Here is a 16,812-nt window from a genome sequence, read left to right as displayed (position 1 = left end):
AACTGTAAAACAGTAGCACTTACCAGGAATGTTTTCACCTGCATTTTAAGAAAAAATGTTTTTCTTTTTTTTGTTTTTAAGAAAAAATGTCCATCCTTTTCCTTCATTTTATAATTGATAAACAAGAGTGTAGTCATATGTGACACTATGGTAATTACAACAGTGTCCTAAACCGCATGGGGGCATCTGCATAGGTTGGTGGGGAGGTGGAGGGATGTGGTGCTTGTCATTACCCACTTCTATATTCAGTAGAGAGTCCAACTACGTGGAGTTTCTGTTGATTTGTTTTAGGTATAGGTCATGTGAGAGGTGAACTGGGATGGAGCATGACTCACATACCACGTGGGAATTCAATGGCTCTTTCTATCAGCCTTCAGCTTTCCTCATGATGGGCATCCCAGGCCTGGAAGCCCTTCACCACTGGATCTCCATCCCTTTCTGTGCACTGTACCTTATTGCTCTCTTGGGAAACTGCATGATCCTATTCATCATAAAGAAGACCCCAAGTCTTCACGAACCAATGTACTACTTCCTCTCCATGCTGGCAGTCACTGACCTGGGCTTGGTTCTATGTACGCTGCCTACTACTCTGGGCATTTTTTGGTTTAATATGCGAAGGATTGGGTTTGATGCTTGCCTCACTCAGATGTATATCATCCACCTACTGTCCTTCATTGAATCCTCTGTGCTCCTGGCAATGGCATTTGACCGCTTCATTGCCATCTCCCATCCACTGAGACACTCATCTATACTGACCAAGACGACTGTCATAAAAATAGGTCTGGCAATTATATTGAGAGGTATGGTCTCCCTCCTTCCCATACCCTTCTTGCTCAAGAGACTAACCTATTGTGGGAAGACTGAGCTTTCTCATTCTTTTTGCTTCCATCCTGATATCATGAAACTAGCATGCGCAGATATAAAAGTCAATGTCTTCTATGGTATGATTATTCTCTTATCAACGGTGGGGATGGACTTCATTTTCATTGTGCTGTCCTACATCCTGATCATTAAAACTGTTATCAGCCTTGCAACCAAGGAGGAGTGTCTCAAGGCATTGAATACATGTGTCTCCCATATCTGTGCTGTTCTGGTGTTCTTCATCCCAATGATCGGACTGTCCATGATCCATCGCTTTGGAAAGAACGTTCCTCCTCTGGTTAACACTTTGGTAGCCTACACTTACCTTATAATTCCCCCTGCTCTCAACCCCATTATCTACAGTATAAAATCCAGCCATATCCGCGAGGCTTTGCTCAGGGCACTGAGGAGGAAGAGTGAATCTGACTGGTAGCTTCCTCCACCAGTTCTGCCAGAAAGTGCTAGTGGACTGGTTTCTTGGTCAGAGCTAGTGGACTGGTTCCTTGGTGCTCCATCCACGTGGGTCACTGCCAGATGAAAGAACTGCAGATCCACTCGGATGCTATCCCTCAACCTACAGCTGTGATCTTCCATGTTTTGTCCTAGCACGACGCTTTCGTCCCTTCCAGCAGCCTGTGAACACCCCAGGTATTAATGCCAGTGATACATACAGATGGAAGCCCCAATTCGAGAGAGACAATTAAAGAAAAATGGGCTGCGTGACTTTCTCTTTTCAAGGCATGCGATGGGATGGATCAAGGAACATCTGCAACGCATGTTATGCAAACTCTAGTAGCCAGATAATAGTGTGTAAGCTTCACTCAGACTCCCTTGCATGGGGTCATCATTCCCTCACTGAATGTTAGAGCATAGCTAACCCAGGCAGCAAGATCAACACGACAGGGCTTGGGCCAAGAGTTTGGAGCCACTCTGAATATTCCAGTTCAACTGGAAACATCCCACAAGATGGAGCTAAGCTCCAGAGGCTGAGCACAGAGTGTTTTCTGAAGATTAGGTCCTGTTAAGTGGGCCTGCAGCAGTCCCACTTCTAAAAAAAAGGCTCAGCCTTCATCTTCGTCTGTGTTTCTAAAGTGCCATACACATCTACAGCGGTGGAAACAGCGCTGCTTTTGCATCTCTTTTTGACGTCATTGAGTCTTACCATCTTGCCAAGTCTAATGTTCAGCCACTGTTTTGCATTGGATGTTATGTATGTCTGCAATATCTTCAATAAAAGACATCTATTCGATGTAAAAGGTCAAAAGACTTGATGAAGCCATTTTTTCCTGTTTATATGATGCAGAGTTATTAGGTTGGAGTTGCTTAAAATCTTCAGGATTTGCTGTAGATGAGCACAGGATTGTATGAATTAGATATGCATCAGGCTGGTTCTTGGGGGTCTGGTGTGGCTAGCTCTCTTGCTGAAAAAAAGGGGGTTTCAAAAATAAAATAGAAATGGCTAAACTTCCTGACACTAAGGACCACATACTACATCTTCCCGCTGAGATCTGCCAGGTACTGACTGTACCCCTCAGAGGGATGGGAGGAGATGATCTCCAGGGGCACTCCACGGACGGGAGATGACGGTGTCTCCCAGCATCTTATTGCTCTGCTGCAGGATGGGTCTCAGCCAGGCATGCAGAAAGGTTTTATGATCCTCCTGGCTTGCATCCTCCCACAGACAGAATAAAATGGCCCAAAATCTTTCATGCATCCAAATTATGGAGCTGTATTTTTGTTGATCTTAAGCCATGTTTTGGCCAGTCTTGGCCATGGTGGAGAATAAGAAGAAATGGTCATTGTTCACCCTGGAAGGGTGAAGCAGCAGAAGGTATTGCGACAGGATTGCACACCAGAACTGGCCTGTTTCTGCCTGCTGCTAAGTGCTTCACACTTCAGACTAACCCAGGATTAGTGTCTTTTTCTATTCTGCTCTACACATAACTAACATACCTGGAATAGAGAAAAAAGAATAATGAGAGAACATCTCCATAAAAAAAAATGAAAAGGGAGAAGGGAAGATTCCCGAGGGGAGGATTCCCAGGCCACTGTTTGCTTTGTGTTGTGCGAGTTATGTTGCTGAGGATCCCAGTGGGCCCTTGCGCGGGGTGAAATACTGTTCAGCAGCCCACCCCCAGAATCTCTGCCTGAGCGCTGGTGCAGCACGTCTTGGGGTGGAGGTCCTCTTTGCATTGAGACAGCATGCAATGGGAGCACTCTTTACTCAAAATATCTAAGGTTTAACCTGGTGCTTGTAGCCAGCTATTATCAGAGGAAAGATTAACATACAGGAACAAACACAACTTCCAGCAGAAAAGCCTAGAAAAGAGCTTTGCTGGAGAGATGCTTAGCTTGCAGGATCCTTGCACAACACTGCTCTCATTCTGAAAACTTCAAGAGTTTCTCCCTGGACGTCCATCCTTCCTGGCTACGGCCGTTCTCTGAAACAGCAAAAGCCCAAGGAGCCTCTGCTGCAGCAAGCAAACGCTCGGGGGGACAGCCAGGGAGAAAATCTGTGGGAGAGTTATTAGCACATTTATTAGCACAGCTGGAGACCACGGTGTAGTGAGGCTTGCAGCGCATTTGGTGCATCTCCATCACCCAGTTCAGCAGAGCTTCATCTGCCACCCAGTTTCCTTCCCAGCCTGTGTAGCTGGAGGGTAACCAAACAGATGCTCAAGATTTGGGAACCTCTATATAAGGTACTGTCTTTTAGGAACATATGTTCAAAAACCTTTGTGGCTGCCTCTGGGAGTGGGAAATTTAATTGTGGTTTAACATCTGTGTGAGAGAAAAAAGAGATAGATGAACCACTTAAAGCTGCTAATTCCTATTCTGTGATGCTCTGAGCTCTGCACTTTGTACCATGGGATCAGTTACAGTAGTTGACAATGGATTTATTTCCTGGAAGGCACAGGAAGAGCAGTGTGAGACATATCAGAGGCATATCTTGGAGACGAGAGGAGAGGAGAAGGAGGAGAGAAGGATGGGAAGAGGAGGGAAAGGGGGGAATGAGACATGGAGAGACAGAGAGACAAAGAAAGGGAGAGAGGGGAAGAGGAAGGGCAAGGAAAATGGGGAGAAGGAGAAGGAGAAGAAGAAGGAGAAGGAGAAGGAGAAGGAGAAGGAGAAGAAGGAGAAGGAGAAGGAGAAGGAGAAGGAGAAGCAGAAGGAGAAGCAGAAGGAGAAGGAGAAAGAAGGAGAAAGAAGGAGAAGGAAGGCCATTCCTGCCACCTCCATTTGGTTCCCACTGCCAGCTCCTCCCATCCTGAGCCCTCTCTGAGCCCTGCACTGTGCATCTCCTCTGCCCTAGGAAACTCTCCCGTCACCCTCATTCATGCGGAGCCACACTGCAGCCCCTGCTGTGCTCTGTGGCTTTGCCCACACGCTAATTAAAAGAGGGATAAGGACAGTTTCTCTGTCCTGGAGACACCTGGTACTTCTCGGCTACATCCATGTCTATCCTCTCTTCCTTTCCTAACCAGGATGGCTTTACTCCGTAGCCCACTGGACATTATTCCCTGTCTGGTGCTACCCCCTCTTTCGTGCCTGGGCACTGCCTGGGGCAGGGCAAGCTGGCAGCAGCCAGGGATGTCCGTGGAGGCGAGGAACAGGATAACGGTGTGGGTGATGGTGGGATGAAGCTCCAGCCTCTGCACTTTAGTACAGGCATATCTTGTATGACTCCAAGTACAGCACGTGCCTGCCCAGAGTGACCGACTGAGCCAGGACCTGGGCATATTTATAAAGTAGCAGCAGAGCTACAAGCAGGTACAGCTTTTCTGTTTACAAGTGATGATAAACAGCTAGAAAAAAAACCAAAAAACCCCACATTTGATCAAACCATCAATGAAGATGAACTTTAATCTTGGTTCAAAAATGCTTTGATTTCGAGTGATGCCTTGTGGTTTTAATTTTTCTTTTCTCTTTTCCCTCTGAAGTAATATTTTGGCTTGATGTATGCTTTTTTTTTCTAGTGAGATGATATGGGAAAATGGCTACTTATTCAAAGTGGCTCAGAGGGCTTTTGAGGGGTATATATATTCCCCCCTCACTGCCACATCGCAGGAGGGAGCAGTGGAGAGATGGATTCAGATGGTGAAGACTGTCCCATTGCCTGCTCCGTCCTGGGAAGTTGGTCCCAGACCAATTTTGGCTCCGTGGGACAAGTCTGGTCAATGTTTATGAGCATTTACTGAGATCAGCTGCTGGGGCTGCTGCTAGTGGTCCTCTGGCTTGGATGGTTTTGCTGTCTGAATGTGCATGCCTCTTGTTACAGTCCACCTCTGCCGTTAAATGCAGTTACTGGGGCTTGCTGGCGGGAGGATCACTGTAGGAAAATAAATCTGCCTTTACTGGTGTTTTGTAAGACACAGATATAGTTTTCATCTCTACAGAAAGCAAGGTCCTTACAGTACCTGGTCTTCATCCCACTAGCAATCCAAAATCATTAGTCACTTCTGAAAACATTGGTGCATTTATCGATGCCAAAGAACTAAAGATGAACTGAAACATCCAGGGATTATTTACTTTCTGTATCTGTCTCTTACAGTCACATTTTCTCAAAAGAAATCAATAGGATGGCAGATATTTTACAATGAGACTCATATTGTCATTACACTTCAGTGGCTGGCAGGTAAGTTGGCTCAGATACTTGTTGGCAATTACTGAAACGTTTTGTTCATTCAGCTTGCATCTTAATGTAAGTGGTTTGCTGAAAATTTCATCACTAAAATAGCTTTTAGGCAACTTGACAGTAACAGTCCACCTACGCTGTTTGTAAATTGTGTATAAAAAGCTAGAGTATGAGTCTTATTTGTTATAGATTCAAGATGGAAAAAACCCACATCAGGGAAATAAATCATGATTGCTATTTTAGGATAAGGACTTCACCACAGATGTGCAGTACAAAAAAAAAAACAAAACAAAACACCAAAACATTTTTACAACCAAATGCTACTTTTAAAATAGCTGTATTAATAGCCTGCAGAGCTTACCATAAAAACATTTTGCATCCTTGTTTTACATGGATAGGACATGAAAGAAATAATCGGAAAGCTCAGTAATGTTGCAGATAGCAGTTATGTGCTTGACCTCATGCTGTCCTTACAGGGCAGGGGAGATGGTGGGTTTGTTCCAGTGCAGGTACAGGCAGCTACTGACTTGCTACCTGATCCGTCGGGGTGGATGGATGAAGCCCCATGCCGCCCAGGGAGTCGAGCTAATCCCCCTCTTCTCTTTGGTCAGAGCTCGGGGCTGTGGGTCAGGCAGGGTCTGCACCCCTGTCCCGAGCCCTCCCATGCCAGGCTGGGCTGTGCAGCACTGGGGCTCTGACGCTGCCTTGGCATCAGCCTTTGACGCTCCATCCAACACTTTTTAAATCCCAATATTTTAAAAAACCTGATCCCTGAGAATAGAAAGACACCTAAAGCAAAGGCTTTTGCATATCTTCCTGGCCCTTCTCCTTGGATCACAGCACTCCTGGAAAGTTTACAGATACAGAATAAAGTGAAAAATCAGAATTCTTTTCTCTACAGATATTCTGATATTTCCATATGTGTTTTCAGACAGAAAGGATGAAAATCCAATTTGTGTGTGCAAGCAAACAAATAAATAATCGTGTCTCACTGTGGGTGTCTGCAGTACTTGGGAGTGGTGGAGCGTGGGAGGCAGCACAGCCAGTTTCACAGAGCACATTTCTGACAGGACAGCACAGCACATATGGAAAAACTCAAGCAGAACTGAAGTTTAACAGGAAGCGCTAAAAAAATCTGTTTGTTTGTTTGTTTGTTTGTTTTAATTTTTCCCTTTAAAAACAAAAGAAAGCAAGTTAGCTGTTGGGTTTATCATTTAAAATGTTTATTTTACAGTGTCTTGCATTTAAGAGAATTCAAGCAATTCCTGTTCAAATTAAAATGCCACCGTTTTGTGGCTGCATATGTTATTGTATATAGCGATAATGGGCTAAAGAAATAAGAGAAGAGCTCTCTGTATCAGTATGGCAACTATAAGATTCCCTTGCATTTCACAGGCACAGCCCCATGGGATTCACAGTCATGGGAAAGGATTTATAAAGCTGCCCTTTCTCTTTCCCTTGCAGCAGGGGATGTGCCATGGCATAGCATGACTGCTCTTCACCCCACGCGCCATGCTCTCCCCCAACAGCTCTGAGATCAGCCCATCCTCCTTCATCCTGGCCAGCATCCCGGGGCTGGAGGCTGCCCATTTCTGGATGGCGATCCTTCTGTGCTCCATGTACGTCTTGGCGGTCACAGGCAACTGCGCGGTGCTCTTCATCGTGAAGATGGAGCCCAGCCTGCATGCTCCCATGTACTTCTTTCTCTGCATGTTGGCTGCCATCGACCTGGCCTTGTCCACGTCCACAGTGCCACGCACCCTCTCCTTTTACTGGTTCAACACCAGGGAGATCAGCTTTGACGCTTGCCTTGTCCAGATGTTCCTCATCCACACCCTCTCAGCCATCGAGTCCACTGTCCTCCTGGCCATGGCTGTGGACCGGTACGTGGCCATCTGCCACCCGCTGAGACACGCTGCCATCCTCACCAACGCTGTGACAGCAAAAATAGGGCTGGTGGCCATGGCCAGGGGAGTTCTCTTCTTCCTGCCTTTGCCTTTGCTCCTCCTGCCCCTTCCCTTCTGCAGCTCCCGGCTGCTGTCACACTCTTTTTGCCTGCACCAGGACGTGATGAACCTGGCCTGTGCCAACACCACCCCCAGCGTGGTCTACGGCCTCACCGCCATCCTGCTGGTCATGGGGCTGGACGCCATCCTCATCTGCCTCTCCTACATCCTGATCCTCAAGGCTGTCTTGCGGTTGGCATCATGGAAGGAAAGGCTCAAGGTGTTCAGCACCTGCATTGCCCATATCTGCGTGGTCCTGGCCTTCTACGTGCCCCTGATTGGGCTCTCCGTGGTGCACAGGTTTGGGAAGGGCCTGGCTCCACTGGTCCATATCATCATGGGGAACATCTACATCCTGGTGCCTACTGTGCTCAACCCCATCATCTACGGAGTGGGGACCAAACAGATACAGAGGAGGATCCTGAATTTAATTCATATATGCAATGACAGCACTGCCCATTGACCTCTGCTCGGCCGCAGTCTCCTGTATCCTCACACCAGCTCATTTTGTTTTACACGTAGAGTCTTTGGTGCAGGACTGTCCTCTGTTTGTATGGCACCTAGCACATGGTAGTAGGCTCTGAGGTGCTACCACAAGGCAAAAAGTAAACAGCAATTGTAAACTCCTTCCAAGAGTGTTTACCCTCACCAAACTTGGAGAGAATCTACTACAATGATCTAAATCCAACCCTGATCCAGCAGGTAGTGTAATGGGAAAGAAAACTGGCTCAGCATACTAATAAAGATGTCTTGATATTGCACTTTGTTCCCATCTCACCTGTAACAACGGCAGAGCTGACTGAATGCTACGGTGTTTTTTGAATTGTTTAGTTAATTCATGGTTTCCACTTCTACACATTCACTTTCCAAAAGCATTTTAGCAAAATTTTTGCCAGAAGCTTTGGCTGTAACAATAATCTCAGTAAAACAATTACAGCAAGTGACATTATAGATGCAGAAATGCACTTCAGAGGACGTCCTCCACCTCTGTGGCCTTGTTCTGACCTATTGGGTGTTCAGTCATTCTCTCAGATGCTCTGGAAAAATTTCAGACCCAGAGTTATTGGTAGCAATTGTAAAAATTGTAAAAATACCTTCAATTAATAATTATATTCAATAAAATGACAATGTCTCAAGAGAAAAAATAAGCAAGTTATAAATGTTAGTGATACTTCCAAGCTGAAGGAAGTGGTATTTCCAAGTCAAAGGTGTTTCATACCTTTGACTGCACACATGCTTGGAATTCCTAAGAAGTTCTGAATTAAGTTCAAGTTCTTCAGCTTTCAAGCTTTTTTAATACTTCCTGGGTATTCCCCATGAAGCAGAGTACCTGACAGCCTTTCCTCTCTTTATTCTCATGACTCTTCTACCAGTGGGACACTACTACAAAACTCTTTTAATACAATGAAAGCCAACAAGCCTTAGGGCCAATGAAGAAGGCCTGAAAGCAAACTGCATTTGTTTTCACACCGTCACGGAATCACAGGATGGTGGAGGTTGGAGGCACCTCTGAAGGGCATCTTGTCCAACCTCCCAGCTCAAGCAGGGCCAGCCAGAGCCAGGTGCCCAGGACTGCGTCCAGACAGCTTTTGAATATCTCTAAGGACAGAGACACCACTTCATATTTTGGAAAAAGGTTAAAGATCCTGGGAAAGGATGTTGTGCAATAGGACTTTACAAAGAAACATACAGATTTGAAGAGTGTTCACTTCTAGTTTTTTTTCTAATGTTCTTTGTCTTTTTAAAAATAAATCTGTTTCTTTATAAATAGAAAAAAACAAGCAATTTCTTCTTTTTCCTCTCAGTTTAAACTCTTGCCTTGTTGTTGGCTAGCATGAATTGTGGTCTTCATCCTTGAGGTGGCTGCATGGCCATGCACAGGGAGGTGTTTGCTGTTCCCACTGCAACAGCCCCTGGGATTCCTCCAGTGAGAGGTGCCGGCAGGGTGTGATCTCTAATTTGAACACACTGGCTTTCACTACGCAAGAAAGTAGTGCAGAAAGCCTTGCACAGCAGGACCCTTCACAGCTGACTAGAGCAGCACCAGGTACTATTAACAAGGCTGAGCTATACTCCATCAGGAGGCCCAGGTGCTCTTGAACACTGCTGTCTCCATCAGCAGATGATGATCACAGAATCATGGGGTAATTCAGGTTGGAAGTGACCTCAGGACATCTCTAATCCAACCTCCTGCTCAAAGCAGGGGCAGCTCTAGGGTCAGACAAGGTTGCTCAGGGCTTTATCCAGTTCGGTGTTGAAAGCTTCCAAGGATGGATGTTGCACAACCTCTTTGTGCCTCTATTACACCGCTTGATTGTCCTTACTGTGAAAAAGCTTCTCTTTATAGCCAGTTTGAGCCTCTCTTGTTTCAACTTATGCTTGTTTTGTCTCATTCTTTCTCCTGCCATGCCACATTGTGAGGAGCTTGGCTCCATCTTCTTGATAAAGGTAGAGGAAGGCTGCTCTTCTGTTGTTGGGTCTTCTTGAAACCTTTTCTTTTCCAGGCTGAACAAGCCCATTTTCCTAAGCCTCTCCTCATGGAGCATTTCTCCAAACCCAGCTGCCCTGGGAGCCGTCAGCTGAACTCACTCCACTTTGTTGATGCCTTTTTTGCACAGGGGCCCAAAACCAGATGCAGTATCTAGATGTGGTTTAGCACGTGCTGAGTAGACTGTGGGATAATCCTTTGGGGCTGTGGCAGATCACCCTCTGGAAAGGTCAACACAGAGCCCAAAACAATGATTATCAGGAGGAACTGCTAGAGAAGGAGGAAAGAGAAAAATAAAAATTATAGAGCATGTAAATCTGCACTGGTTCACACCATGCAAGTGGAAGTATGCTTGATGGTCTAAGATTTGCAGGGAGAAGTTTCATTTAGTGTTAGGCCAGTTTGCTCAGGGTTTTATCCAGTTGGGTCTTAAAACCCTTCAAGGATGGAGGCAGCACAACCCCTCTGGGCAACCTTCCTTTGCTTGGCATGTGCTCCTGTTGCCCCTGCACAGGCTGGCATAATATAAGCAAGTTTAGCTGTGAAAAAGAAATAAATTATTTGAGAAAAACAGGGAAATATGTGCAAGCAGGCAGTGAACAATGAGTTCTATCAGGGAGGACAGAAGACATGTCTAAGTGCTGCACGCAGGGCCTCTTGCGTCTTGTCCATAACTTCTAGGTGTGCTAAAAGAGGTGTCTTACCAAAGACACATGCTGTCTTGCATTCGGGCCTTCAGATGACAGCAATATTTGGTGGAGTTTGGTGCAGTGTCTTCCAATTGCCAGCTAACACTGGGAGTAAAATGGGTGTCGTTTTTGTAGTCTGTGCTTGTATAGCTTTGGTCTCCATGAAACACATCTTGTTATAACTTTTTCTGCTAAATTAAAGCACATTTTATTTCAAAATAAATACTTTCATTTAAGTGAGTTACAAGTAGTTGCCATCTGGAACTTAAAGGCAATTTTGCCCCCTGCACTTTTGTCGTATTTTGTTTTATTAGAGCTTAGAGGGGTAAAAAAGTTTCATAAAAATGAAAACAATCTGTACCTGTCTAATGTGATTTGGGAAGTGTGAATGAATTTTTCAGAGGCGTGCTATCAATCTAAACTCTTTTCAGATGGCCGTGGCATTGAGAAATGGCTCCTGCTCATTCTCCATATGTTCCTTATTTTTTTCCCTTTTGTGCTGAGAGAAAAATTAATAAAGAAAAATGAATGAACCACCCTGAAAATGCTGTATTATATTTCCGAGCCATCTATTTCTCAGAGAGTTAAGAGAGCCTCTTCTCTTCTCTTCTCTTCTCTTCTCTTCTCTTCTCTTCTCTTCTCTTCTCTTCTCTTCTCTTCTCTTCTCTTCTCTTCTCTTCTCTTCTCTTCTCTTCTCTTCTCTTCTCTTCTCTTCTCTTCTCTTCTCTTCTCTTCTCTTCTCTTCTCTTCTCTTCTCTTCTCTTCTCTTCTCTTCTCTTCTCTTCCCTTCCCTTCCCTTCCCTTCCCTTCCCTTCCCTTCCCTTCCCTTCCCTTCCCTTCCCTTCCCTTCCCTTCCCTTCCCTTCCCTTCCCTTCCCTTCCCTTCCCTTCCCTTCCCTTCCCTTCCCTTCCCTTCCCTTCCCTTCCCTTCCCTTCCCTTCCCTTCCCTTCCCTTCCCTTCCCTTCCCTTCCCTTCCCTTCCCTTCCCTTCCCTTCCCTTCCCTTCCCTTCCCTTCCCTTCCCTTTCTCCAAGTACTCCTGGGACTGGACCTGGGGACCCAGTGCCCTTGCACACTCTGGCATTTCTGCTGTCCCAGACTCTCTCCGTAGGCTGCCTTGGGTTTTGATACAGTTCCCCAATAATGGAAGGGGGGTTTATTTGCATGACTTGCTTTTTAATTGAAATTGGCATTGCCACAGATCTGGTACAGAAATGCAATATTGCGTGAACTCCACAAAAACAGCACAGGGAGGTGCAATGTGCCACATGGCAGTGAGAGTTATTTAACAAACATGCGGAGGGCTCTCAAATCTGCCTCTCGTTATTTCACCATTCTCCATCCATGTAACGGGGATGATGTCACTGACTTGCCTCTCTAAGCCTGTATTAGAGCTATGGATGAAACATAGCAGAGAAAGGATAGATTGCTGTTGTTTGAAAAGTACTTAATAATTCATGCTGCTGCAGTTTTAATTACAAACCCAGTCCTGTGATTTAATCTTGAACTGCTGCATTGCTCTTATGTCTCCCCCAAATAAACACACTGCAAAAAAACAGATACAAAACTGGCCAAAATGCAGCTGTGTCTCTGAGGTCATCAGCACTGAGGGGGTTAAAAACTGTCTATTTCTCTCTCTCTAATTACACCTTAAGTAGCAGGGGAAATGCAGAGCTCCCTGCTGGGATTTATCTGTCAGACAGATAAATATCTCCTGGTCTCTGCAGTGCAAAGTCCCTGCATGGAAACCTGCAGGAGGCTGGTGAGTATTTACAGTTTGGGCAGCAACTTATTGCTCTGCAATAAGGCCTTTTATGCCACCGCTCCTCCTGGGCAGCAGCAGCAAGCATTGAACAGCCCCCAGTTAGTGAAGCTTGCAGGCACGGTCCTGCCGCTCACATTGCCTTTGCCTGGGAATTGCTTTCCCTGTCCCAATGTTCTCCGTGGAAGAATAAAGTTTTAGGTAAAGCAGCACCAACAGAGGCAGCTGGCAGGAAGGAGATGGAATGAAGAAAGAAAAATATCAGGAATTTCAGTTCCTAGTTATCTCCTGTTATCTCCTAGTTATCCTGTTATCTCCTCCATCCCTCTGCTCCCTGCAGCTCTCCAGCACAAGTGCGGTCGGCCCCAGGAAGGCTTCTGAAGAGTCTTATCAGGAACATTGGCCTAATCTGTGCTGCAGGGCTCTTCAAGGAATCCTTCTTCCCAGGTATTAGGGAAAAAACATGAGCTGAGCAATGTGCAGGGGCTGAGCGAGCTGCGGTCTTTTTGGAGGGGGAGAATGGACATCACTGGAGCACTGCGTTTGTAGGGGGGGGTGTCAAATACTGTGGCAATGGCTCAGTTTTTTGCCCTGAAATTGGATGTTTCTTGACTGAGGCAAGCACTCGTTGCCTCTGTTTACACTGGCAAGCAGCACAGTGCTGTTAAAAGCTTCTGTAGAGCTATGAGGCTGGTGCTAGTGACTTCATATCCCCACTACGCACATTTCAAGAAGGTTTACTTCAGACCAGCTTTCATCTGCTCTCTGGGGTTGGACACCCTTTGGACACTGGAGAGTATCAGGTGTGCACCTCGGGCATTCTTCTCGTTCAGTTTGATCCAGGAGGAATCCAGTCTGCGTGCTCCAGGACCACTCCACCAAGTGGGCCAGAGCACTTTCAGTGGAAACTGGCAGGACATTTGCCTCAGAAGCGCTCTCTTGAACCAGCTCAAGCAGCTGTCATGGGGATGGATGGCCGTGCGGGGAATGTGAGCTTCTAGACTGTACCTCTTGCCAGTCTCTGTTTGCCACTGACTAGACCAAGTCGAGGGTTTTTGATGCTTTTTTACAGGACACAAGAGCCCTCAGTGTAGGCAAGAGACAAGAAGGGTTTCATGTCTCTGAACTCTACTGCCTTCTCCCACCCTCCCTATTTCCTACTCACTGGCATCCCTGGGCTGGAGAAGGAGCAGTTCTGGATTGCCTTCCCCTTCTGCATCATGTATGCCATTGCTGTGCTGGGGAACATCACCCTTCTCCTCATTATAAAGGCAGAGCCGAGCCTGCATGAGCCCATGTACCTCTTCCTGGCCATGCTGGCCTTCACTGACCTGGTCCTATCAACATCCATGCTACCCAAAATGCTTGGCATCTTCTGGCTGGGGTCCAGGGAGATTGGGTTTCTCTCCTGCCTTGCTCAGTTGTTCTTCATCCATACCTTCTCATCGGTGGAGTCGGGCGTGCTCATGGCCATGGCCTTGGATCGCTACGTCGCTATTTGCCACCCACTGCAGCACTCCAGCATCCTCTCTGTGCCGGTGGTGGTGGCCCTCGGGAGCCTGGTGCTGGTGCGTGGAGTCCTCCTGGTGAGTCCCTTCTGCTTCCTCCTCCACAGGATGCCCTTCTGCCAGCATCACGTCATCTCCCACTCTTACTGCGAGCACATGGCCATGGTGAAGCTGGCGTGTGGGGACACCAGAGTCAATGTCATTTATGGCCTCTTTGTGGCTTTCATGGTGACAGGATCTGACACGATCCTGATTTCTGTGTCCTACACCATGATCCTGCGGGTGGTAATGAGGCTGTCATCCACAGAGGCACGACTTAAAGCATTCGGCACTTGTGCATCCCATGTCTGTGTCATCCTTGCCTTTTATGTCCCTGCCCTCTTCACATTCCTCACCCACCGGTTTGGGCAGAGCATCCCTCCCCATGTCCATATAATGGTGGCCAATCTCTACCTGCTAGTGCCCCCCATGTTAAACCCCATTGTTTATGGGGTAAGAACCAAGAAGCTTTGGGACAGGGTGGTCCTCCTCTTCCAGTGAAAGGGAATCTGACCCATATGTATGTACCTCAAACTGCGCTCATAATTTACTGGTGATGCTGGTAAATTTAACCGCGACTATTTATTTGTTCAAGGAGGAACTCTTCCTCAGTGCCTGGAGTTTAAGCAATGCATTCTGGCAGAAATCAGTAGATTGCCTCTTCCGTTATCACTGTCCAGGAGGTTTCATCCATTTAGCGATGAAACTTGACGTAAAGACATTCAGTCTGACTTCTACACCAGTAGGAGATGGAGAGTTCACCCCTCCCAGAAGTTAAACTCCTCACTGCTAAAATTCTTTCCCTGTTAAAAAAATATCCTCTCATGATTAAAATATTTACACTGTAAGGCTGAGTATTTCCAAAATATCCTCCTGCAGCAACTCTCATTCTATGACGAGTGTTCCCTGGACTGTGTGATGGTATTCAAAAGACATATAGATGTGGTGGTTAGGGACATGGTTTAGTGGTGGACTTGGAAGTGTTAGGTTTACAGTTGGACTCAATGATCTTAAAGGTCTTTTCCAACCTAAATGATTCTATGATTCTATGGGAAGGTGCTCAGATGGGAATGATGACTGTCCTTGTAGAAGGAAATCGGTAGAATTCAATTTTAAGCATTAACCTTTTTTTTGTAAGGAAGGCAAAACCTAAAATAATCCTATGCTAGAAAATTCCAAAAGTCCTATGTAAATGTAAACCCTTTCAAAAACATCAGAAATCCTTGCTGACGCAATTATTTGGAGTGACCTATCACAGGGAGATCGTTGCTAACAGGATTGCACTATACATAAGTCAACTATCCCAATAAATAGGCAAACATGTTTTGCAAAACCACTGCTCTATATCTGAAAAAGGTAGGCATCAAAATGAGGTGGAGGTCAGACAACCCAAACTCAGGTTACGAAACTCAAGCACGTTACAGACCTTTGCTCTAGTTTTAGTACAAACTGAAGAGCACTAATGGATGGAGAGGAGATCTCTGGCCTGGCCTGGCATTTCTTGGAGCTCTCTATCTTCCTGAGCAGCCCTGACTATCGTGGCCACCCATGAGGAGCCTCCGGGCTCTGCTATCTCTCCGTGAGCTGGATACCAGTGGGGAAGCAGGAGTGGGGGGGCCCAGGAAGAGAACATGCGCTTCTGCTGAAGCAAAGCAGATGCTAGGCTGCAGACAAAACGGGAAATGAATGATTTTTTTTGGCACCATTTCAGTAGAATACTTAAATTTCAACTCAGTTCATCCTTTTTCTTCAGATAAAACAGAAGTAGCTTTTCACAGACCACAGACGAGAGGCAGGGGAAGCCAAAGGAGGAGAGAGACGACTGCCGTTCATCTAAGAGCCTGTCTCAGAGCACCCACTACATAAAGCAGGGCTGCACCTTTTCTTGTGGACTGATGCTCACCCGCCACCACTCTGGTGAGGTAGAACCCCCATTTTTCTGCAAGCTCCACAGAAAATGTCGTTGTTTTCATTTTTATTAAGTACATGGGAGCTGCCCTCATGAGCAATGTCCATCCATTCCACCACGCTGCCTCCTCCAGTGGCAATGGGAAAGGTCTTCTAAGAGCTGCCTTTTTAAAGTAAGAAATGACAGCAGGGGATCGTTGCTGCTCAGATACATGCAAAGGTGACTGGCTGACTCATATTGGTCCTTGTGACCTATGAGATGTGTGCATACAAGCCATCACCGCCGCATCATGTCAGATACTCAGCACCAACAGCTTAGGCTCCTACTTTAGGATTCCCTTCTCTGTAAACAAATAAAGCTGTGACATCTGGATCACTGCACGTGGGGTGGTTGCTGGGGTGGGAGGGGGTCAGCAGTGCCCTCCAGTCGATGCTAACGCTGCATGTGAGCTGCCTGGAGAAAGTGGTGGGAAAGCCGAGGAGGTCTGTACCCAAACCAGGGACACAAGCACGCTTTCATGGGGGGGTGTACAACTTTGGGGTGGTGCTTTGAAATCCAAAGGCAACAAATGGTCCTATTGCTAAAAAAGACCAAACCTGAACATTTTGACGGGTAGCCCAGTGTTCTCAGGAGTCTCATCTTCTGACAATGGTGCCTGAGGCCACAGCTGCCAGGAAAGGGAGATCTTGCCACCATCACCCTCTCCTCTTGATAGGTTCACATCTGTCCTTCTCACCCCTACAGAGGGTTAGAAGCCAACACCACATGCAAGTCCTGCTTTGACTTCACACCTAGTTTCTAGTCCTATTTAACTCCTGGTGCTAACCCAAGGCAATTCCACAGTAGCCTTCCACTTGACACTGGGATTCACCCTTAATAGTGTGTTTGCATCATCTCCCTTGAGATAGTGGATCAA

General features: G+C 46.4%; 2 protein-coding genes across 2 annotated transcripts; both read left to right on the top strand.

Moving 5' to 3' along the window:
* Positions 1-319: 319 nt before the first annotated feature.
* LOC309586938 (olfactory receptor 51G2-like) lies at positions 320-1,294 on the top strand (the record flags this gene model as incomplete). Its single annotated transcript, XM_082304670.1, has 1 exon — positions 320-1,294. The coding sequence occupies one exon, from the start codon at positions 320-322 to the stop codon at positions 1,292-1,294; it is 975 nt and encodes a 324-aa protein (XP_082160796.1).
* A 5,715-nt stretch (positions 1,295-7,009) lies between these two features.
* On the top strand, positions 7,010-14,578 carry LOC309587072 (uncharacterized protein; the record flags this gene model as incomplete). The annotated part of the gene is made up of 2 exons (XM_082304952.1): positions 7,010-7,957; positions 13,535-14,578. 2 exons carry the CDS (start codon positions 7,010-7,012, stop codon positions 14,486-14,488), a joined length of 1,902 nt encoding a protein of 633 aa, XP_082161078.1. The 3' UTR covers positions 14,489-14,578.
* Between the last annotated feature and the right edge of the window lie 2,234 nt (positions 14,579-16,812).

Source organism: Platalea leucorodia, assembly GCF_965183815.1.
Source record: "Platalea leucorodia genome assembly, chromosome: 2".
In the NCBI taxonomy this organism is placed as follows: domain Eukaryota; kingdom Metazoa; phylum Chordata; class Aves; order Pelecaniformes; family Threskiornithidae; genus Platalea; species Platalea leucorodia.
The sequence above is the reverse complement of the archived record's forward strand: the minus strand, read 5'-3'. Positions and strand labels throughout refer to the sequence as shown.